The following is a 24071-nucleotide window of genomic DNA, read 5'->3' as shown; positions in this document are numbered from 1 at the left end:
TTGATTTCTGCGTCTACTCCTTAATCCACTACTGCTACTGCCCATTGTAGACCACGCATTACTGCTTACGTCTTATGCGGGGTCTACAATAGAAGTCGTAGCAGTCGTAGGGTCTTAAGTCGTAGAAAATTAACCGATTACAGTTGATTATTCTTCTTATATTCGACTGTGATTGGTCAATTTTCTACGACTTGAGACCCTACGACTGCTACGACTTCTATTGTAGACCCTGCATTACTGCCTTAAGTTTTTAGTATGCCAGGGCCCTGAGATTGAAGATTGAAAGATTGAAATTTGACCAATCAAAACAATAGGAGCTAAAATTCCTTTGTCCTCATTGGTCAAATTTCAATCTTTAATCTTCGATCTCAATCTTCAATGCGTAGTCTGATTCCGGCCTTACGATTACGACTAAAATTTTTGTCAGTGTAATGGCCTTTAGACGTGATCTGCTGGCCGTATTGCCTCTGCATATTTTATGGAGACAGGAGCTATTAATTATTAAGAAGAAGAAGAAGAAGCTTTAATGTTTTGATGATAATAGAAACGGTAATGTAAAATCTTAATTATCTATTATTAAAAGTGTTGATGTGTGCTCGGGAAGATATATTAATTTTTTTTATTATATATAATCATTAATCTTTAATATTAATATTATCTAAAATTTTCTCATCTTTGTTTGTAGAACGTAAGGTATTGTTGTTTCTTGTTGGAAAAAGGAGTACAGAAACTCTAAATATTTCATCAAAATGTTTAACGGCAGAAATTCAATGAATTCGTTAAATTCCAATGCAAGATCTTCCAGGGAACGTAAAAGTTGCTTAAAGCATGCCTTGCAACAGACATTAGTTTTACGTAAAAACTTATTTTTTATCTTCTTTTTGATTTTTGTACCTAATATGCAATCAATTAATAAGTAATTTGCAGAAGAGGTGATCAATGATACCACGATAAATAAATTGGATGAAGCCATAAACTTAGTTGACAATGTTACTTATGAAACAAGTATACAAGAAAAAGGTATAGAAAGCTTTAAGTTATATTTTATACATACAATACTATTCTCATATATAAATATGCACAGTTTTATATTATAAAATGAAGTATTATAATATGTAAGATAAACTTCAAGATAAACTGTATATAATATGTATATACAAATTTGTTATATGTGTTTAATGCATAATGTAAGATATATATATGTTCATACTTTAAGTTATTGAAACAAGGGATATTTTTTGTTTTTACACTCACATGCTGTAAGTATCATTTCAGCCTTGTTATCTATCGAATATTAAACAAGAACAAATGATGCTTATAAGCGCGACAAGTCCAAAACGTAACACACTCATAATATCGCCATTCGAGAGTTTGCAAATTTTTAGAATAAATATACATATATATATATATATTTATTACATTAACACTCGTCGTACAAGGTCGGGTCACTAGTGATTCCTGTTCGTGCAAGTTTCTGAGTCTTTCGGTAATTATAAATTATACTACATTTTATTATTTTCCAAAATCAAGTTTCAATATTTATTCTAGAAAGTTGAAAATATGTTGGTGAATTTGTAGAGATTTTTTAACCATTCTAAGAAAAATATGTGAAAAAAACAGATGGATTCTAGTGACCCATGTTTGGACAGATGAGGCATCAAATTGTACCTTGTATTGTAAGAGTTAATCTGTATTTGATTTATATTTTCAGTTTCTAATCAACAGGAGGTTCTTATTGATTCACAAATGATGACATCATCTTCTAAAGTTCTAAAAACCTGTACTATCTCACTGACGAAAAGAATGCGTGACTATGATCATATCGACTTTTCACAAAAATTGGTAATTTTTTTGCTAAAAATTATAATTATATACTTATATTTATTTGTCTATTACTTATTTCCACCAATGTAAATTAATTTTAATCTCAGTTTAACTAACTCTATCTTTTTCTATTTTTAAACATTAGAAAAAGTTGAAGAGTAAATTGAACTGAGATAAAAGTTAATCTACATTAGTAAAAATGGACATGTATTATAGTCATATTACAATATACGCTACCAGTACTGAAAATTTAGGCATATTCTACAATAAGCCATTAATAATAAATCGGAAGGCAGATAGAAATTGACACAAATCACAGCAGAATATGAAAAGAATAATTGATTACGATAGGTCAGAGTTTTTAGCTTCTGACTTCTGATTTATTACTAATGGCTTATTGTAGAATGTGTGTACAGTATATGTAACGTGAATTACAGATTTTCAGTACTAACAATATATATTAAAACTTGGTCTACATTGAAATTGTTCGCAAAATATCACATATGTTACTATTTTCTAAATACTATTTTTTTTTCTAAATAGTTTATCTTATTATTTTTCTACTATCAAGTACCTGTTATTGCTTATTGGTGCTTTCCAAGTGCTTTTAACACAATGTGACAAAGTGATGGTATCATCTTTGACATTGGTAAACAACAAGAATGTAATGATTCACAGTGTTATATTGTGTCATCTGTGTTTCTTACTAGAAAACACCCTACATCCATGTTTGTTATTTAGGTAAAATATTTGCAAGAAACATCGGAAGAATCACAGTCTCCAAACTGGTCACTTTTAGAAAGAGGAGTAACAAAATTATTCAAAAGGATTGCTAATAGTAGCACACTATTAGGTCTGTTTAACTATTGATATATATTATAAACATAAAAGAATTTATATTGCAAATATTAATTTTGTATATATATATTTTTTTTCTTTTTAAATGTTCTTTTTAGGCATATCGTCAAGTAATTTCAAGTCCATATACTGCTTTCTATATTCAAGAATCTAGCCAAAAATTTTTGTACTTTTTATTATTTCAGGTACATTGGATCCTTTGGAGAAGAAGGCAATAGTTAGGAAGAAACCTGAACAGAGAATAGCATCGCAAGTTGCAGTGACAGTACCTGATAAACTGGTGCCAAATGTAAATACGAAGGATGAAGACAGTGTGGAACGTACTGTGAGGAAGATTAAAAAGTTAATCACATGTTATTGTAAGGAAGCAGGGAAACCACTTGATTTCTTTCAACTGATTCTGCATCCCGATGATTTCGGAAGAAGTATTAGAAATATGTTATACATATCGTTCCTTGTAAAAGATGGAGTAGTCAAATTGAAAAAAGGTATCTTTTTATTTTTTCAAGTAAAGTTCTATCACTTTCTTATTTATTATACAAATTTAATGATCGTTTTTATCTCAGATCATAGAAGTCTTGTTGTGGAACCATGCCGCAAAGAAGTAAATTCACAAGAAAAACGATCTACCAATAGAATGGGCATTCAGAATGTTACATCATTAAATATGGAACAATGGAGAGTAAGTTGAAAAACTTTAAAACCTCAAAAAGTTCTCTACAATGGTTTTTTAAGCATATCCGATTTCAGTTTTAATAGATAAGATATTTTACTACTTTTACAGTTTTACATATATAAAAGCCATTTTATAAACTTTTGATTACATATGGTATATTCTGTGACTAATTAAATTGAAGATATATTAAGCTTATTAAAATTGTAGAAAGAACATTACAAAATTATAAAAATTTATAAATTTTTTTTTAGATATTAAAAAAGGCATACCGATTGGAACAACCAATGATTAATTTTGACGAAGAAAAATGATTATGAATATGCTCTCCTTCTACCAATATAAAAAAAAAACCATGATTTTATTAAATTTACTCGTATATTTATGATATTGTATTAGATTTTCAATAATATATTGCATTATTTTTTCACTGCTTAAATTGAAAATTATTGAAAGATATATTTCGTATATTGCATAATAGACATTGTTTTTTTAAAAACTTTATTAATATCTTTTAACTTTAATAATATCTAACATATACATTGTGATTGTATGGTATTAATTAGTGACACGTTCATATCGATCACATCTACAGAGAAAGTCTAGAAGTAGTATATGTTAATGTGTACTTTGATTGAATACATTCATGTCTAATAATTTCTAATAAGCGCTTTTGTAAAAAGAAGGTAAAGCATGAAGCAGCCTTTCAAAGTAAAACTTTAATAAATACAATTTATTGTAGTAATATTTCATATTGTGATAAAGTTCAATTTTTATATTTTTTCGCTTCTTTTATGTTCTCAATCAAACACTTTTAGTATTTGTTCAGTTATATCCCATTTAAGCAACTATGATAGGATAAAACTGAATCGAGAATATAAATTTAATTAGATGGCAGAATTGGTGGAAAAGACTTCTTTTTTTTTTTGTTTTGATCTAGCCAGTGATCAAAACTGATTTTAACTGATCAAAATTGATTTTAACCTCTAATCAAAATGTATTTTGTTTTTAAAGGCTTTTTAATTTTATTTTGATCGCAAACTTACCAGATGTTACCTAATGTACCCGATAGTTTCCAGCTTTAATTTTTTCTTTTCTTCCCGCCCTGCTGAAAGGCGCTGATGAACGCTGTATTCCAATATTCACTGATAGTGTTGAAGATTTGTAGTGTATGTAATGTATAATACTGTAAATTTTCAATATTAGCAGTGAATATCGGAACGTAGCCGTAGTAGTGTAGTGCCAGTAATCAGTGATGTTAGACGAGTCACTTTTTCACGTATGTGCATTCGTGTATGGCACCAACACTACTAATGTCTTAAGATTCTGTTAAAGCCTTATTTTGACATTTCTAAATAAAATTATATTACTTTCTTGGAAAATGAGTATGAATTATTAATTATAGAACAATATAGAAATAAAAAGATCACAAATCCTCATTATTTGCCTTAGACCCGGTTGCCTCAATGTACTTGACTTTAAAATTTTCTCTGTCTCTGTCTCTTTTTCGCTTTAAACGAGGATAGATAAAGTTTTAAGTCTTGCTTAAAGTCAAAGTAACGTTGGTGCAATCGGGCCTTAATCTTTTTGTTGCCAGAATCTGGTTGGATCCCACCAAAACTATGAACTTCTTAAAAATTATTTTGTTTTTATACCGGATGCCTGATAATTAATGATAAAACTCGCACAGAGATAGAATGGATTAAATTGAAGAGAAGAAAAATTCTCTACCATTTTACAATTTTCGCAATAGTTAACACGATATTAATGATTAAAAATCGCTAAATATTGGTTTTCAATAATTTTATACTCGAATACTATCAATTTTACAGAAAAACAATACCAAACAAAAATTATTTATTTTCCTCATAGAGTTCTAAGAATTTTTTTTAGAATTTTTTACCAACTTTTTAGTACTGCATTTTCTTATTTTTACTAATATAAGAAAATACGGTATTAAAAAATTCTGAAAAAATTTTCAGAACTTTATGAGAAGAAAATAAACAATTTTGTCTCATGCTGTTTTTCTGTAAAGTTGGTAGTATTTGAGTAAAAAATAGTTGAAAACCAATATTTAGCGATTTTTAGTAATTAATATCTTGTGAACTATTGCGAAAATTGCAAAATGGTACAGGACTTTTCTTTTCAGTTTAACCCATTTTGCCTCTATACGAGTTTTATCATTAATTACCAGAAAACCTGTGTATGCAATAACAATAATGTTTGTTTTGTTTAAACTTATTAACATTTCAACTTATTTAATATGTAATAAAATGTTTTTCTAACAACTTTGTAAGTTATTTTGATCTAATTTTTATTCTTTTATCTTTATTTTAATTCTGGACTGGGTTAGCTTATAAAAACTATGTTATAATGGCTATGTTCCAAAATTGACTGCCTGTATTAAAAATCTATAGTGCACATAACGTAAATTGTAGTATTTTCAGCGCTGGCAGTAAATTTTGACACAGCCAATAACAGTAATGCAGGGCAAAATAAAATTTACATTTTGACGAGAGAGAGAGAGAGAGAGGATAAGTACTTAAAATCAATTTTGATAGACAGTTAAAACCCACACTATTCGATTTGTGTCAACCATGTAATAGAAGGTTGCTTTTGCGAATGAATGATGATCGAATAAAATGTTAACAACGCTTTTAAGACGACTAAATTAATTTATTGTTTGGCCAACGATTCCGCTTTCGCTACTACTTCTTCGATCGGACCAACCATGTAAAATGCTACTTCCGGTAAGTGATCCAATTCTCCAGCCAAAATCTTTTGGAATCCTTTGATAGTTTCTTGTAATGGTACTAGTTTGCCGGCATGACCAGTGAACACCTCGGCGACCTAAAATATTATAAACTTTTTAATGCATGTCACATTGGAATTTAAGTAAAGCCTAAAAAAATTTAGGCAAATTGCTTATTAAATAAAATACTTGGCTGTGTGTGCGTGGTGTGTGCAAGATTTCAATCCCACCATATATAAAAGAAATTTTGAAAGTAAATATGCCGATTAGGGAAAATCTTGTTTAAAGTTTATGTATTTCAAATGTTAAACAAGTGCAATTGATACTTAAGAGCATTATGAACGCCAAGACTGCCTAGTGGAACACTCAACACACCCACAGTGTATCAGGTGTTTTCTCTCACCTGGAATGGCTGGGACAAAAACCTTTGGATTTTACGCGCACGTGCAACCGTCAGCTTATCTTCCTCTGACAATTCGTCCATACCCAAAATTGCAATGATATCCTGTAGCGACTTATAATCTTGAAGGATCTTCTGTACACCACGGGCGATATTATAATGTTCTGTGCCGATAATATTGGGATCCATGATGCGGGATGTGGAGTCGAGAGGATCGACAGCTGGATAAATACCTATATGCCAGTAAATACATACTCGAAGAATTATTGACTGATACAATAGATATAATTTTCAGATAGCGAATTCGGTCACTAGCATTACACTAAATTAGTGCATATTAAAAGACAGAGTTGGAAAGTAATTAGTTACTTATAACTAAGTTACAGTTAGAATTACTTTTTTTTCAATAATTTTAACTTGATTTTATTCCTTCTTTTCCGACTGTAACTACAACTTAACTTAGTTTTATTTCTTTTTAGTAACTAATATCTAATTTCTTAGTTACTTTACAGTTTGCATATTTTAAACTTTGTCAATTTAATATGATTAGATAGAATCTGAATAGTTGCGTTATTGTCGCTACTAGTTGCGTAGAAAACAATGGCAGCGTTCAGAAGACAAATAGTACCTAATTTAATTTTGTTTATTGTTAATGTCCACTAGTTCTTTATCTCTGAAGGCCATTTATATAATGGGAATAATAAGGTGTGGTAAATCGTAAGAAATTGACTAATTACAGTCAAATGTAAGGATAATCGATTATGATTGGTCAATTTTTTACAGCTTATTACGTTATATTACTCCGATTTTCGATGGATCATAAACTGAGTCTGAAGTGAGCTGAGTACTTCATGCTCAGATTAATGATTTCTTTAGATTTCTTTAATAGATATGCCTATTGAGCATCAAAATTTAATTGTGATATTTCAGTTATCTGTGTTTTTAAGTCCGATAAAATTTCGGCGCGTAGTTCAAAATGACTACACAAATATGGTACATACATATGTATATACCACGAAGTAAAAGAGGGGAGGCGATTCAACTTGATACCGTACGAGTAGAAAAAGTGGGACTGGTTTTTGCGCCGATTTGAGGAAGTCCGCTGAAAAGAGTAACTTACTAATTTAGACACCATTTGTAAAAAAGCAATCAGCTATACTAATTGTACAGACTGCATATGTTTGTTTCTCTGATTTGTGCTTCTAATTGTAAGGAAGTCTTTTTTTATTCGGACACTTTCAAATCATGTTCATTTTCATTTAATAAAATACAACAACATTACATATAGTTTCAGACGTATCTTTACAATTATAAAAAAATACTGCTATACTTACTGTGCGAGAGATTCAAACAGACTACTTTTCTTTTCCAAAGTATCTTTTTTTCTTCCTTTACATCCACGAATCCAGCATGACATCTTTGCAATTTCAAAGATCGTTGTAACGCACAGGGATATAAAACATCGAGCTGAGAGACATCAATAAAGCCACCAAATAAAGTGAGGTAAAATCGATATTGCAAATGGCGTCTAAATTAGCAAGTTATTCTTTTCTGCGGATTCCTCCCAATTCGACGCCTAAACCAGCCCCATTTTTCTTTATGGAGTTCTCTCCTCTTCGTAGTATGTACATATATGTAGTATATATAAATTCTCATATTGAATTATTTAAGCATCAAAGATTCAGCTTCGACCATTATGGGCCTTTAATTTCTATTTCTTATTAAAAGATAAACAGTGAGAAAGCTTTTATTTTTTTTTTCTTATTATTGTAAAAGTGATTTTATTATAATGACAATATCGGTTTGTGGTTAAAATGAGAGTAAACATAATAAAATTTAAGTAATTTTCACAATTTTAGAAAGATCTTTTAGTATTAAGTAAGGAATTGACCGATGAAAATAAATACACGTGAGTAACGCCATATTCAATCAAGGCGGTTCTTCGTGCCTAATCATTTTTCTTAAGAATAATTTTTCTTCTTTATATAATCTCCCATATAAGAGATTCAGATTCGAATCTCTGGGGTAACAATTTTCGTAATAAATTATTTACAGCTTTTAAGATGCTTAAAAGATTGGCATAAAATCATTAATTATTTACAGCTTTCTAAAATTGCTTATTGCAGCAATAATATTGAATTGCTTGTCAATTTAATTTGTGATATTATTACTCAGCTTCGGTTTAGGACTGTGCTTCAAGACCGACAAATAATCAGTACACAGCTTGAACTGGAAATTGCATGATTCACAAAACAAAAATTATTAGACAGGAAAAACCACATTGACCGAATGTGGCGTTTTTCACTCATGAAAGATTTTTAAATATTTTTTTCGCATATTACTCATTTTTTTTTACTTATTTATACATTTTTCACTTTTTACCTTCTCTAAAATGTTCGCAGTATACTCGTGTGCCGTGGCACAATGGTAATCTAGGAAAATTAGACAAAAATGTGACAAATCTGCGGAAAAATTAGCAGCTAACTAAATTTTTGAATGAACTTTTAGTTCGTCGTTCAAACAATATTTCAAAAGTCCCTATCGATGTGATCCCGCTTAAAATTTTATAGAAGGTCAAAGTTTAAAAAAAGCAGTTTTTCGCAAATATATCAAAATTTATTGTTTCTACGGCAAAAATAGTTACTATTTACAGATATTTGTAGATTAGGAAATTCTCTACAAAAAAGATTTTACGAGTTTTTTTCGTAGGAGCAATCTTTTCCGTATACTATAGCTTTGAAGTTTGAAGAATCATGCTTCTGAGAGGTCATTCCTTTTCACACCACCCCAGAGGTAGAGTACTAGGCGCATTTCTTTTAAATGTGTTCAAACTTTGAAACTGTAGTACATGGAAATGGCTGCTCCTACGGAAGAACTCACAAGACCTTTTTTGTTGAGAATTTTCCAACTATAACTCAGCGAGGCGATATTTACAGTGGCGTAAAAAATATCGCCTTGCTGGTTGATTGTTGCTCAGCTGCTTGATACTTGCTGCTGAGCTAATCTGAACTAGGCATTATCGTAGAGCCAATAGATTTTGAGATATTCGCAAAATTGCTTTTTTTTTTTACTTTTGGCCCTCAATAAAATTTTAAGCAGAGGTCGCATCGATAGGGACGAGACATTATTCAGAACGACGAAATAAAGGTCCATACAAAAATAGCTAGCTGCTAATTTTTTCGCAGAAAAATTCTGAATGCTCTGGTCTATGGTTAACAAATTTTGTTTAAATGGTTAAATATCCAATAATGATGTTTTCAAGTTTTTACAGAATATACATGTATTATTTCATTATCAAAGTTAATTTCATTATGTCACTGTATTTAGATACTTTGTATGTATACTAATCCAGTATAGCGCCAGTGATATAATTTATCAAGAGATACATACCTAATTCAGCAATGGCACGTGACAATACGGTTGTAGCGTCCAAGTGAGCAAAAGTGGTAGCGGGAGCAGGATCTGTTAAGTCATCAGCAGGTACATAAATGGCTTGAACAGAAGTGATGGATCCCTTTTTTGTCGTGGTGATACGTTCTTGCATAGTACCCATATCAGTAGCCAACGTAGGTTGATAACCCACAGCAGATGGAATACGACCCAACAAAGCAGACACCTAAAAACATGTATTATATACATTATACAAAGTGACAAAAAGTTCCGGACCGATAAAGTATCTCGAAAACAAGATATTTGAAAAAAATATTTCATATAAGAATGTAGGATTTCAACAATGCACCAAATGGTGATACCCAATTAAACAGTATTATATACATTACGATGAATTCATTCGTGTACGCTCACGCCTGCGTTGTGTACGCACTCGCCTATGCCCTCTAAGACCCGTTTTCACAATATATAGTTACCTAAAGATTAAAGGTTACCAACAGATTTATCAATGAAATTCATTCATGAATTTCTTGGTTACCTTTAATCTTTAGGCAACCATATATTGTGAAATCGGGCCTAAGTGAGAGATAGATATCGTCTGCAGCATGGTGTTTTCACCAGGTCTCGAGCTGCATTAGCAATATATAGTAGTATTATGGCTTTTGTTCCAAAATTTACTGTCAGTACTGAAAATCTATAGTTTACGTAGACACGTGCACTATAGATTTTCAATACTGGCAGTAAATTTTGGAACACAGCCAACATGCGACCGATATCTACCTCTCGCTTAGTGTACGTACATACTTGAAGCCTTCAATACGCATGCGCGCGTCCTAACCAATCTTATCCACATGTGTGGAAGTGAGGATTATTTTCTATCTCATTGTTTTTGCACATCTCCCACACCCAAAACGTGGCTGCGTTAGCAATATAGGAGTATTACAAATATGGTAAGACGTACAATTTGACGTCATAATTATATAACGCAATAAAACATAACTTTTGTATTCACTATAGCACTACTTTTATAATTTCTATACATGTACCAAAGGCGTAGTAGGAATAGAACACGCAGGCGTATTACTAGATGCTTTTAACGCTTGTTGAATTATTTCATCCTTATTGTTTATCAAAAAGCAAGAACAAATGATGGTAGCGAGCATTATGAGCGTTAAGTGGAACGCAGCTCTAATAAAACATGAAAAATGTTATCATTGTTTTTTTAATACTTTTAATATCAGTATGCATATTACTTATATATATTCTGAAAAAATGTGTAGTATTTATTGAAGAAATTTTATATAATCACTTTTTTTTAGATCTAAATCTCAGAATTTCAAAGCCAAATTTTTTTCACGATCCTGATGTTTCCCTAAGATAAGCGACATACCATTCGAATCCGCTTGAGTAGCCGTTTAATATGATATATAATTTGTATATCTCGGAACTTTTTCATATTGGTCAAGAAATGGCCTTAACATTCTCCTTTACTAAATAAATTATGTTGTCTATTTACCTCGGAACCAGCCTGAGTAAACCTGAAGATGTTATCAATGAATAACAGTACATCCTGACCTTCCTGATCACGGAAGTACTCGGCGACGGTGAGACCAGTGAGAGCTACACGGGCGCGGGCGCCAGGCGGTTCATTCATTTGCCCATAAACTAGTGCTACTTTAGAGGTTTTGTCCTTGAGAGAAATTACACCAGATTCGATCATCTCATGATAGAGATCGTTACCCTCGCGCGTTCTTTCACCCACGCCAGCAAACACTGAATAACCACCATGAGCCTTGGCCACATTGTTGATTAGTTCCATGATAAGTACAGTTTTTCCGACTCCAGCACCACCAAATAGGCCTGTTATATATTAAAATAATTCATAATATGGACATATTAAGATGGATAATTAATAATTCCAATAATATTACTAAATAAATCCGACTGGATTTTACATTTTCAAAGTTCTAATACTATCGCAAATTATGTCATACCAATCTTTCCACCCTTAGCATAGGGAGCCAGCAAGTCCACGACTTTGATGCCAGTGACTAGAATCTCTTGTTCAACGGACATGTCTACAAATTCAGGAGCATCTGCATGAATAGGGGCCAACTTATTTGTGGGGATAGGTCCACGTTCATCAATGGGTTCACCAATTACATTGATGATACGGCCTAAGGTTTCGGCTCCCACAGGAATACGAATAGGGAATCCAGAATCGAACACATTTTGACCACGTACTAAACCCTCCGTACCTATAACAGTAAGAGTAATTTATTATTAAATCGACAAAATGTCAATTTATATTTATGCACAAGAAATATATAATTAAACAATATATGTCATCAATTTTGATCTGTTGCTTATATAAAAGTTATTAGCAAAAACATCGAGCTTGGTTCGTAGCCCTTTTACACATCATTAGTTTATTTTTAAACAATATATGTTCAAAAATAGGACCGATAAGAATAAATTTTTAACTAAATATGAGAAATACCTATTTTTTGTTGAAGCGGATCTTAGTGCTATTTTAAATCTATAATTAAAATTTATAAATCTCTTATATATTGCGCTTATAATATATACAAAATATTACCATCCATAGCAATGGTGCGCACTGTATTTTCTCCAAGATGTTGGGCAACTTCGAGTACCAGTCTAGGTGTACGGTTCTGTACCTCCAAAGCATTAAGTATAGGTGGGAGAGCATCATCAAATTGTACATCAACAACAGCACCAATGACAGCAACTACCTTTCCTTGCGCACCACCTTTGGATACAGCCGCGGCTTTGGCAGCATAGTCTCTTCCTATTTAAGATAATTAAATTTTACATTTAAACCTCAAAAAATTTGTATATAATTATATACATCTAAAAAGAAATTGTGTACATCCAAAAAGAAAAAACCTATCAATTTTTGTTAATTTTTTATGAGATATGTTAAGATTCAGTGATACTTATGGTAGCAGTGATAATAATTAATAATTACATAATGCATTTTGCAACTAACAGGTGCTTTTCAATTGTTTAACACGTATTAGGTTTGTTTTCTGTGGCTGAACCAGTGTACACTTTTGGAACCTAAAGTGACATAGATATACGTTCGATATTTGTCGAAAGCGAGAAAGAGAGTTCCAGAGCAGTTTAGTGCAGGAACAGAAAACAGACCACTTGACACAAACGTATCCAAACAGGAATGCACAAAGTGTAGATTCAGTTGGAACAGAATGTGTACGCTGTGTACGGTTTCGATTCGTTTCGGATAGAGTTAGATTAAATGTAGCTTTTTCCATCTGTGTCCCTAGTTTACACCGAGCACTTGTGGTACGCGTAGTAACTAGTAACTTTATATTAAATTATCTTAATTTCGGCAATACACTTAAAGAATGGCGTACTGAGCCAGTTTCAGCACGTTACATAAGGTGCCCTCCTTAAAAAAATTATTAATAATACTAAGCGCTTATCGGACTACATCCACACACGTCGAAAATGGCGGTCAAAATTACCAATAGGAAAGTTGTCGATATTTCGGCTCAGGGTATCAATTATATAATTTTTTCCCTAGAATGGAGAGAGAAACGAGAAAAGTGAAAATATTTATATATGTATGTATATGTGTATATGTACATAATTAAAGACATTTTTGCAAAAGACGTCGTGAGTGCAGAAATAAAAAAACAAATCTATTGAAAATAATGCAAATCGATTTGTATTCGATTACACCAGTGTTGCACTAGTTTACCCAGTGAACAATGTTATAAGATGCCTTATGTTTTCTCATTTATGGACATGTGTGTTATCTGGACATTCAACTATAGGCCTCTTTCACCAACTCCTGATTAAACTAATCGACGTTCAACTCGTAGAGCTGCCAACAGTAGTGTATCACTATCAGAGCTTTTCCTCTCTCTTACTCTTCTGATTGTGAGACAAACTATGTTTAGTTCTCACGTTGACAATCGTGGTGATTGAGTTAACCATCGATTAGCATTAATCGGGATTGGTGAAAGAGGCCCTATATTCAAAAGATGTGATCGGTAATGTAAATCTGAGATGTGAGCTAGCAGATGGCGAGCTTGATCACGTGATTTTCGAGCAATCTGACAGGGGAAGTTACTCAGATGTCCAATTAGTTTTGAAAAAGTAACGGTTAGAAGTTAGATAATAACGGTTAGAGTATCCTACCTCCTATTAACTAAAATGAGTGTCATTCGCTCGGAAAATTTGATATTCGTTCAGGGTTGAAAAAAATCCGGTCTTAAAAAAAAAAAAAAACTCAACTCGCTGGATTTTATGAGGGTTTCATTAGGTTTCATTGGGAGTTTTTTGGGGTTTTTTTTTTGAGTTTTTTGGGATTTTTTTGGTAAAATTGATTATTTGATATTTTTTTCACGTAATATTTAGTTTACGTTGTATTTATCATTATTCACTACCTTATTACCACTACCTTAATACTTTCATGCAAAACGATTAGTGGGACTATATTGTATAAAAAAAAATTATATAATTTCGTTTAAGAAAATGGAGGTGATGTATATATCTTTTTAACGCCTCCACCTAGAAGAAAGACAACATAACCAAAATACGTCCCCCTTGAAACCATTCCGCTTTCATCTGAAACATTTTTTCCTATCTCCAAAACTGTGGGTGTTATTCGGGTGTGACCGGTCTTAAGTGACTCACCTGTATATATCTTAAAATTGGTATATGTTAGAATTTTATATCACTTCAGTCATAGTTTAGTATACATATAATATGTTTATTAAATATTTATAAATACGTCCCTTTTATGTGTGTTTTAAAAATTTATTTTTCTACAATTCCAATAAAACCCAAAAAACCCACAAATTGCAGGTTTTTTTAAGTAGGTAAAACCCAAAAAAAAACCCCCGGTTTTTTTTGGAGTGGGTAAAATAATGCCAACCCTGTATTCGTTAGAAAAATGGATTTAAAGTCCGCTATAAGCGACTCCGAAAATGGGATTAAATGACTTTTTCGTAATTCTTTTTACTTTTAGGGTTTTTCTACATATGTGTGAGTACTATACGTAAGTGGAATAGAAAAGAAAACTTGGGTCTCTATTCTAGTGGTGAGTGTTGAACATTTTTTTATCTATCTCTTCCGAAGTTCAAATTGCGTTTGGATATGGTATACTTATTAAAGTTGCGCATGTATATTGCGAATGTATGTATGTATAACAATACAGCCTGCCACACTGACGCTGATAGCTTCTCTGTGTGCCTATTTCCTTTAGATTTTCTTCCAATATATATATATATATAAATTTTCACTTGTCACGTTTCCGCCCTAGAGAAAATGTCGTACACATGATCGATATCCAGATTTTAATATTCTACAAAATATTCTAGAATAATATTTTCAGATAAAAAAATATTTTTTGAAGATCAATGAATTAACTTCATCTACAGATACATATATTGCCATAAATAAATAGATTAAATATTATTTGTTCTAAAAGAAGTTGATTTCAAGGTACTCCCAAAACTTTGCGAACATTGCAAACTTGAGGAATATGTTACGTAACATAAAAACATATATAACCATCAAAATTAATTCTTTGAAACCTTTACAACATAATTCTTATATATATTTTTTGAAATATGCTCTTCAGAATAATTAAATAGAAAATATATCGGAGGAAAGAACAGCAATCGACAGTTGTTTCGAAACCATTGTCAAACAAATTATAAAAACAAATGTTCTGTGACGAAATATTTCTTTCCGATCAAGGCACTGAGAAATACATCGTTTATAATCGCACTGAACATTTTTATCTGTTTGCCAAATTTTATGAACGGGATAAAAGAACATGTTAAGGTCGCCATATTGTCAAATGGAATTCACACCGATCGACTACAGATTATATAACCAACAAATAATTTTTTTCAAATGATCCATATGAAATTCAGAATGTATCGGTTGTCATTAACAGGAGTTGTCGATAATTCCGAATTGCTCGATTTCTCACGGAATATTATCATCAAAACGAATCCAGACGACAAATACTTGAACAAAGTAAGTCATGCCAATCGCCGATTATTTCTGTAGTAGTAAATCGAAAAATGTGTACTCACTGTTGATAGCGAGGACGCCTGTCACTTTAGCGATTTCATTTTGCAAGAGAGAAGGTTTAATAACTCTCAAGGAGGCAGGAACTGCTTTCGTTACAGCGTTTAAAATCATGTTCGATCGATTAAGAAAAGACCATCGAACGCTACCACTAGAACGTGTGCGATGTGCCGCGATCAGTGTGGTCTGATCGTCTGATGTGAGATGCGATCACTGCTTGGGCAGCAATGTTGCCAAATGCCTTTATCCGTTATCGACTTTCCCAGTTCCCCCTAGAGCAATCTGGGATTCTCTCAAAATTTCCCTAAGACCGGAATCAGACTACACACTAGACACTACACATTGGGCGCATTCAGCGGACTCAACAGTTGAGTGAGCGCTCGCTGTTATTGGTATATTCTTTTAGATCATCCAATCAGAATTTTAGATCTAGAAGAATACGTCAATAGCAGCGAACGCTCGCTCAACTGTTGAGTCTGCTGAACGCAGCCATTGTCTGCTGAGATAGGACCATTCTTCTAGATCTAAAAGTATGATCCAATTAGCGCGAAGGAAACTTCCAACAGTTGCAAAACAAACGTTCTGCTGAACGCAGCCAATGGTTGCGTTCAGCAGACTCAACAGTTTTGCAACCGTTTTATGATTGTCTGCTGAGATAGGACCATTCTTCTAGATCTAAAAGTATGATCCAATTAGCGCGAAGGAAACTTACAACAGTTGCAAAACAAACGTTCTGCTGAACGCACCCAATGATTTTCCGATCCAATACAACAGGATTACGTATGTCGCTTACATATATCCTATCGTGTTAACGCTATCTACAGTCATCAAAGTACAACTATTTCTATTTCAGGACTTGGATCGAGAACTCGGACGGATTTCTAGCATCGTGGACACTGGGCTTTAAATGAATTAGTACAAGTTCTTTTTCCCTAGTAAATTCACTAGAATTCAAGTGCAAAGGGTGCAAGCAACGCGAACAAACCTCTTGTTTGAAGATACAGACAGAATCGACCCCCTATCGCATACAGTTCATGTTCACCATCATTTCACTTCGAGCCCCATGTTTATGTGAAACAATTTAGTATAATTGAAGTCTGTTTTCTTGTGATTGAGCTAGTATGTACCTTTGGAAACTTAAAGTGAAATGAATATATGTTTGATACTTGACAAAAGCAAGAAATCAAGTTCTAGTGCGGTCTAGTGCAGGAATAAAAAACAGCTCTTTGGTAATCTTTGGTGTCGGCCCAGTGAGTGACCACGAGCGATTTGTGGCTTGATTTGCAACATTGAAGAGAGTTCGGCCAATTCCCAACACTCTTCCCAATACGGAACTCCCGTTCGAGACCTTCTATAATTTTATTAAGAGAAATTCAGTGGTGGTTTGCTCGCTTAATGCATCGATCACGGCAGTGAAACCCCAAGTGCTAACGACGACGACGACGACGACGACGACTCGTGAGTACCATGTGCGGCATGTAATTTCTTTCACACCGTGTGTGTGCATTTTTCATTCTTGTTACTTACTTGAATCTCGTATTTATTTGACAGCTATTCCACGATTTACGTCACTTCTGTGAGTCCTAAAGCGCTAACCGAGATTGCAAAGACTCATAGCCTAATTCTACAATGCGCTTTTCGTTTCCTGTTTCTTGCTGTTTGTCTCTGTTTGTCTCTTGCCTTTTTGATCAAGAAGGCAAGAGACAAACAGCAAGGAAACAAAGAGCAAGGCAACAACAGGAAACAAAGAGCACATTGTAGAATTAGCCTTACAGTTAAGAGCAACAGCTGTATTTTCCAGCAAACAACTTCAATTAATTCAACTTGACGCCGTACAATGGCCGAGTCCAGTGACTTGGATCGGCAAATCGAGCAGCTTAAGAAATGTGAGATAATCAAGGAAGCCGAGGTCAAAGCTCTGTGCGCAAAAGCGCGAGAGATTCTGATTGAGGAGAGCAATGTACAACGTGTTGACTCACCTGTGACAGTAATTATTTCTATTTCTCATAAAAAAAGCGATCAGATTGTCAGAGTCAGAATGTTAAACACATTAAATCTTACATGGTGTTTTCTTTATTTAGGTTTGTGGAGATATCCATGGACAGTTTTATGATTTGAAGGAACTATTTAAAGTAGGTGGAGATGTGCCAGAAACAAATTACCTTTTTATGGGAGATTTTGTAGACAGAGGTTTTTATAGTGTTGAAACATTTCTTCTTTTACTTGCGTTAAAGGTATGTCAAAATATGAAACAATATGAGCCTAATAACTATTCAGACGTTAAATGTCTGAATAGTGATTAAAAAGCAAAACACAGGTTGCTTTTTTACTTGATATATATGAATGTATGAATTTTAATTTCTCTTTATATTTGTGAATAAAAATTATTTAAGAGGAATTAAATCTAAAATAGCTGACAGATATGCTATTATAATATAATTTTATAGTTTATGTCTTGTCACAGGTCCGTTATCCGGACAGAATTACTTTAATAAGAGGAAATCATGAATCACGGCAAATAACACAAGTTTATGGCTTTTACGACGAGTGCTTACGCAAATACGGCAGTATAACAGTATGGCGATATTGCACAGAGATATTCGACTATTTATCATTATCTGCTATTATCGATGGCAAGATCTTTTGTGTTCATGGTGGATTATCGCCTAGTATTCAAACATTAGATCAAATTCGAACTATCGACAGAAAGCAAGAAGTGAGTTCATTACGTTCTGTTCATCATAATTCTTTTTTTGTAACAATTGAATGAAATTAATATTTGTTTATTTTGACTTATTGATGTTGCAGTTTTAATGTTATTTGATTGTACACACGTCACAGATCTGTGACTGTATATGTTTCAAAGCAAACTGATTTCATTAAGGTGGTTCTTTAGTAAATTGAGTTACCATAGAAATGTCTATTTTCTTTATACATATAATGAAGTTGAAATATCGAACTTGACGTGTGCAAAATTCTAGGGTAGGTTAACGATGAAAATGAGAGAAATAAATATTGAAAATGTAACTTTTAACATATAACTTAAAGATAAGGATTGGAGACACTTCTTTGACTAACTGCACACAAATGTCATAGACTTTAAAAAATTATGATTATAATGGTCACGAACAAGTAATAGTAGGTCAATGGCTATTCTGGAAAGATATTTAATTCTTCGTGATTATACTTCCTGAGAATCTTATGTCAGTCACACAGGGGGCAAAATGGTCCCAACACTTAATTTATTGCTGTATTTACAGCTTTTTTTCTTTAAAATCATAAAAATTACTGAACATTATAGAACATGGAAATGCAGTGGCTTTTTAAAAGAATACTTTTTTTTATAAAAATTCAAATAAGTAAGAATTAATTGAGGACTCCTTTACTTAATAAATAAAACAATAAAGTACAACAATTAGAATTTCCTCCGGGAGGAAAGAAGAGGAAGAAAGATGAACTGGTGCAAAAGTTCAGCCAAAAAGAACTGACCTCTTGTACTGCTTGTATTGACTCTAGACCTAATGCAGCCAGTACAGTGAACTCGTGTACTGAGTTCTTTTGCACTGGAACAAAAAACAATGTCGCTGACGCTATTTTGGGAACAGAAAACTTTAGTGTACACTTTTTGAACTAGTGCAATCAGTGCAAGAACAGAAAACAAACTTAATGTAATCTGTATTGTTGATAAAACGTTTAGAGAATCCCACAACTGACCAGGGTTGTTAACGTTACATAAAAAAGTAACGAAGTTACTGGTTTCGTTACTTTCTTTTTTTTAGTAACGAGTGAGTAACGTAGTTATTTTTCCTAGCGAGTAACAGTAACGGTAACTAAGTTATAATTTTCAGTAAGAGGCCAGAATCAGACTACGTATTGAATATTGAGATTGAAGATTGAAAGATTGAAATTTGACCAATCAAAACAATAGGAGCTAAAATTTCTTTGTCCTTACTGGTCAAATTTCAATCTTCAATCTTCAACCTCAATCTTCAATGCGTAGTCTGATTCCGGTCTAACGAGTAACGAAATTTTACGTTACTTTTCTCGTTATTCCGTTGATATAGAGTTAGTGTGAAATCACACGGTGCGGAAAAGGACTGCGGAATAGGGAATTCGTTATTGAAGTAACCAATCACCGTTATTCCGCACTTTTCCATCACGCAAATTTTGTGTGCTATGTTCATGGTGTGTCAAAGATGCATCCAGGATGAATATAATTTAAAAGAAAGACTTTTTAATATTGGTGGACTCGTTTTGTCGAATCTTCGACACCGCCTAACAGACGAACATTTTGAACAACAATTGTTATTAAAGAAAAATTCAGGGAAATAAATCCATCATAATTTAAAGTTAAAAAATATTTTGCTATTTCTAATGTAAATTGATATGTATCAACAGTATCAAAACCAAATAAAGAATTCATAAAATAAAATTAAAATAAAGCTAATATAATATAATATAATAAAATATAAAATAAAACAAAACTATAAATTAAAAAACGATTTATTTTCTTATGTAGCTATATTTATATAAGTATAATTATTTTCTGAAAAGTAACGATTTTTTTCGTTACTTTTAAATAACGCGTTATCGTTATTTAAAAGTAACAAGTTCCTTTTACCAATCGGTAACGAGTAACGAGTAACGTATTACTTTTTATCGCAAGTAATGGTAACTGTAACACGTTACTTTAAAACGGTAACGTTAACAACCCTGAATCTGACTTATATTACCTTATTATATTTATTTTATCAACTTCTGCGCCAACTCTTCGTTTATGACTATTTTATCAATTTGACACTTTTTATTTTTATTTAATTTACACTAATTTTTATTTATATGACATACTAAAGATGGCCTAATTTCGACCGAAACGTTTATGATTAATTCTTCTATATTGTTAACGGAACTATTTTAAATACAAGACTTTCAGCAGAAAAGTCTCAACGTTGTGGCTTTATGCTCCTTATATTTATTATTTTTAAATAGTTTTTATTCAAAATTCTTAATGTTGAAAATTCGGGATAAGTCTTGGTATTGAACTTGAATCTTTTGTGTTTAACGAACAACTGCCCTAGAACTGTCCTATTCAACACCGCAGTTTCAATATTAATTAAATTTTATTACACTTAAAAGTTTAAAATCTTTGATTTTTTAAGCATTAAAGTGCTACATACTTCTCGTTTAATGATGCAGGTTCCTCACGATGGGCCAATGTGTGATTTACTATGGTCAGATCCTGAGGATACCCAAGGTTGGGGCGTGTCGCCGCGCGGCGCCGGTTATCTCTTTGGTAGCGACGTGGTAGCGCAGTTCAATTCCGCCAACGATATCGATATGATATGTCGAGCTCATCAACTAGTAATGGAGGGCTACAAGTGGCACTTTAACGAGACTGTATTGACCGTCTGGTCTGCGCCAAATTATTGTTACAGGCACGTAATATCTTTATTTGCAATTTCTCTCTCTAGTAAAATTTTAAATATTGTAAATTACATACAGGGTATCACAAAAAGGTCAACACACTGGATTATTTCGGAAAGATACGCTTTCGGAAAAAAATTGTTTATATAAAAGTTTTAGGGTACGGAGTTATTCATCATATGATGATATTGGTTAGACTTTGAACGATCTTGAGAATGTTACATTAAGATTATCTTGAGTTTTTTAAAAAAGGAAATCATGTTTCATGCATGCGTGTGTGCGTATGTATATTCCGAGCTATTTAGGGAATAAAAACAGCGGTCGATGATTCAGCCAACCAAGGGAAGATTAGTTGGTAATTCAGCAATCATCAATAATCATCGACCAATTTTGACTTGACTGGCTGAATCATCGACCGCTGTTTGGAGTCCCTAAACAGATCGGAATACACATACGCGTGAGTGGCAAAGGAAACTCCTTTTAACCTTTTCAATGCCTACGCCGACTTTAATCAGCATCCACCTAACGAGCGGTGGATACCAGCGCCGACTATAGTCGGCATCAATTTTTCGAAAAATTGAAAAAACCGATATATTAGTTTTCTTTTCTTTTAATGTTTGAAAATTAAGCACATATTTCTTACATTTGAGGTTGCTGTTGCTCTAGACGGCGTAGCAGGCTTTTACTCACTATCAGTCATGATGGAATTAGACAAGGTATTGTATTCCCGAAAATGGGCAGCAGCAAAATAATGGCGTCCACACATTTCGCTCCTAAATGCAACTGACATGAATGTAATTTTCATAATTCGATTTTATGTTTTTCGAATTTTTATATATTATTATTTAGTTTTTGTCAGTTTTAACATATATTATTTTTATTTATTTTTTATGAAAGTCGCGCTAGTATTTAAGGGCGATCATTGATTGGTTGTGCCGCTATGTTATTCACAATACAACACTTTGTGGATTTTGTCTAATTTCATCATGCTATCAATGCTGAAAACCTATAATGCACGCAACATATATGCTACAAATTTTCAGTATTGTTACTGCTGGTAGTGAATATCGGAAGGCACGGATGCTACGATATTCACTTGAAAAAACCGAATATAAATCGGCCTCCAAAAATATTAGTCAAAAATTTTGGACAAAATCGGTCCTATCGATAAATCGGTAAAAATCGCGCATCTCTACTGGCAGTGTATATCGGAACATGGCCAAAGTGGACACTTGTGGCGGAGTATTTATTTTGCACCACTCTCTATAACTCCCCCCTCTGCATTCCTTATAAGTCAATCTATTTAACTCATATTGTTATTTCTTGTTGTCTTTACATATCTGTCTTGAATCATGATCGTCAATTCGAATCTGCAAGTTCTTCAAATAGTCTTGAATCACTATAGGCGCGTATGAAAGTACTTAGTGTATTCATGGATTCAGTGTACTGAATGAATGACAGAGAGTATGTACACGTTTGTATTGCTTTCATCTCTTGATATTATTCTAATTGATATTCTTGGCAAGTTTATAAGAAAATAATGAAGGGGAAGTGGACATTCCAAAAACATTGTTGAAAAAAATCTCAATCATCGAAAAGTAAATCCCCTATAAACCATTCAAATTCAAAATATAATTCATAAACGATGAGGTTTAGGAACTAAATGCAAAGATGATCGTAACTGAGTCGTGGAACGTAAATCATAGTTGTAGGTTGACCAAAACATTATGCATTGACCTACGACTCACTTACGGTCATCTTTGTGCCGAGGCTCTTAGGATCATATTTTTCTGGAGAATTATGAAATCGATATAGAGGTATTCTCTCCTAGTTTCGTTTGAATCCCGAGGAAGGGAGAGGGGCAAAAATAGTCCTTATCGAAATCTCTCTTTTATAGCGATGGTACGATTTTAGTACCGTCTTATAAACTTCAGTCTTGTAAGTTATTATATATTTTGTTTCTGTAAGGTTTTTTTTATATCACTTTTTATCACTTCTACAATTTTAATAAAAGAAATCTTTTTGCCCTTCTATCAATATATTTTTACGTTTATTAACCTATTCGATACGGCGTTATTTTTTGTCACTTTGCTTCCGTTGTATAGACAGTCGAATTACGAATACGCCATTGTACGGGACAATTATGACGCGAACGTCACTTCACCGGAGGAGCACAGCAGTTAAATTTTATCGTGTAATGTAAAGTATCGGTGGAAGGAAATCGTACTTTAACATGTTTTATAGTAACAACATTTAACATAACAATTGTTAAATTATAGTTGTCATTAGTGCACGGTAAGCACTAATTCAACGCTGGACGACTATAGTCGTCGTAGTATTCAAAGGGTTAAAATGTATGAATGTAATTATAAATACCTGGATACCTAAATCTTTTTATATTAATTATACATTTTTATAATTGCAGATGCGGTAATGTAGCCGCAATACTGGAACTAAACGAGCATCTTCAGAGAGACTTTACGATATTTGAAGCAGCACCGCAGGAAAGCCGCGGAATACCCAGCAAGAAGCCACAAGCAGATTATTTTTTATAAACGCTGTTGTAGAGTATAAAAGAAACCATCAGAGTCAAGTCAAAATTGATTTGAAAAATTTGCTTTTTCTTCTCTCTCTCTCTCTCTCTCTCTCTCTCTCTC

The 24071-nt window shown here is 32.8% G+C and overlaps 3 protein-coding genes across 4 annotated transcripts; 2 read left to right on the top strand and 1 right to left on the bottom strand.

Annotated features, from left to right (window-relative positions):
* The first annotated feature begins 466 nt into the window (after positions 1 to 466).
* Nse4 (SMC5-SMC6 complex kleisin component Non-SMC element 1) lies at positions 467 to 3703 on the top strand. 2 transcript variants are annotated; one of them, XM_018459493.1, is made up of 8 exons: positions 467 to 549; positions 686 to 855; positions 928 to 1020; positions 1712 to 1842; positions 2566 to 2677; positions 2868 to 3170; positions 3249 to 3364; positions 3610 to 3703. In XM_018459493.1, the coding sequence occupies exons 2-8, from the start codon at positions 750 to 752 to the stop codon at positions 3667 to 3669; spliced, it is 921 nt and encodes a 306-aa protein (XP_018314995.1). In that variant the 5' UTR covers positions 467 to 549; positions 686 to 749; the 3' UTR covers positions 3670 to 3703. The 2 variants fall into 2 exon arrangements, with proteins under 2 accessions (XP_018314995.1, XP_018314996.1); XM_018459494.1 differs by having other exon boundaries at positions 474 to 554.
* Positions 3704 to 6010: 2307 nt separating this feature from the next.
* ATPsynbeta (ATP synthase, beta subunit) lies at positions 6011 to 16189 on the bottom strand. Its single transcript, XM_018459540.1, has 7 exons — positions 15996 to 16189; positions 12497 to 12709; positions 11892 to 12155; positions 11414 to 11757; positions 9898 to 10123; positions 6511 to 6740; positions 6011 to 6205 (listed from the first exon to the last, which is right to left on the bottom strand). Exons 1-7 carry the CDS (start codon positions 16102 to 16104, stop codon positions 6032 to 6034), a joined length of 1560 nt encoding a protein of 519 aa, XP_018315042.1. The 5' UTR covers positions 16105 to 16189; the 3' UTR covers positions 6011 to 6031.
* A 974-nt stretch (positions 16190 to 17163) lies between these two features.
* On the top strand, positions 17164 to 23978 carry Pp4-19C (protein phosphatase 19C). Its single transcript, XM_018459522.1, has 8 exons — positions 17164 to 17240; positions 17358 to 17448; positions 17542 to 17566; positions 17792 to 17977; positions 18072 to 18224; positions 18455 to 18706; positions 21187 to 21425; positions 23840 to 23978. The coding sequence occupies exons 4-8, from the start codon at positions 17828 to 17830 to the stop codon at positions 23967 to 23969; spliced, it is 924 nt and encodes a 307-aa protein (XP_018315024.1). The 5' UTR covers positions 17164 to 17240; positions 17358 to 17448; positions 17542 to 17566; positions 17792 to 17827; the 3' UTR covers positions 23970 to 23978.
* The last annotated feature ends 93 nt before the right edge of the window (positions 23979 to 24071 follow it).

Source organism: Mycetomoellerius zeteki, unplaced genomic scaffold, assembly GCF_001594055.1.
Source record: "Mycetomoellerius zeteki isolate Tzet28-1 unplaced genomic scaffold, Tzet1.0 scaffold83, whole genome shotgun sequence".
Taxonomy (NCBI): Eukaryota; Metazoa; Arthropoda; class Insecta; order Hymenoptera; family Formicidae; genus Mycetomoellerius; species Mycetomoellerius zeteki.
The sequence above is the reverse complement of the archived record's forward strand: the minus strand, read 5'-3'. Positions and strand labels throughout refer to the sequence as shown.

What these genes read in the sequence shown, in the direction of transcription:
- Nse4 (XM_018459493.1), top strand. Translation starts at nt 750, where the DNA reads ATGTTTAACGGCAGAAATTCAATGAATTCGTTAAATTCCAATGCAAGA. An exon ending in AACAAGTATACAAGAAAAAG is followed by an intron (nt 1,021 to 1,711) that starts GTATAGAAAGCT and finishes TTATATTTTCAG; the next exon opens with TTTCTAATCAACAGGAGGTT. An exon ending in TAATAGTAGCACACTATTAG is followed by an intron (nt 2,678 to 2,867) that starts GTCTGTTTAACT and finishes TTATTATTTCAG; the next exon opens with GTACATTGGATCCTTTGGAG.
- ATPsynbeta (XM_018459540.1), bottom strand. Translation starts at nt 16,104, where the DNA reads ATGATTTTAAACGCTGTAACGAAAGCAGTTCCTGCCTCCTTGAGAGTT. An exon ending in GCGCACCATTGCTATGGATG is followed by an intron (nt 12,156 to 12,496) that starts GTAATATTTTGT and finishes TTACTGTTATAG; the next exon opens with GTACGGAGGGTTTAGTACGT. An exon ending in ACGTGCCATTGCTGAATTAG is followed by an intron (nt 6,741 to 9,897) that starts GTATGTATCTCT and finishes ACTGGCATATAG; the next exon opens with GTATTTATCCAGCTGTCGAT.
- Pp4-19C (XM_018459522.1), top strand. Translation starts at nt 17,828, where the DNA reads ATGGCCGAGTCCAGTGACTTGGATCGGCAAATCGAGCAGCTTAAGAAA. An exon ending in GTGTTGACTCACCTGTGACA is followed by an intron (nt 17,978 to 18,071) that starts GTAATTATTTCT and finishes TTCTTTATTTAG; the next exon opens with GTTTGTGGAGATATCCATGG. An exon ending in GCGCCAAATTATTGTTACAG is followed by an intron (nt 21,426 to 23,839) that starts GCACGTAATATC and finishes TTATAATTGCAG; the next exon opens with ATGCGGTAATGTAGCCGCAA.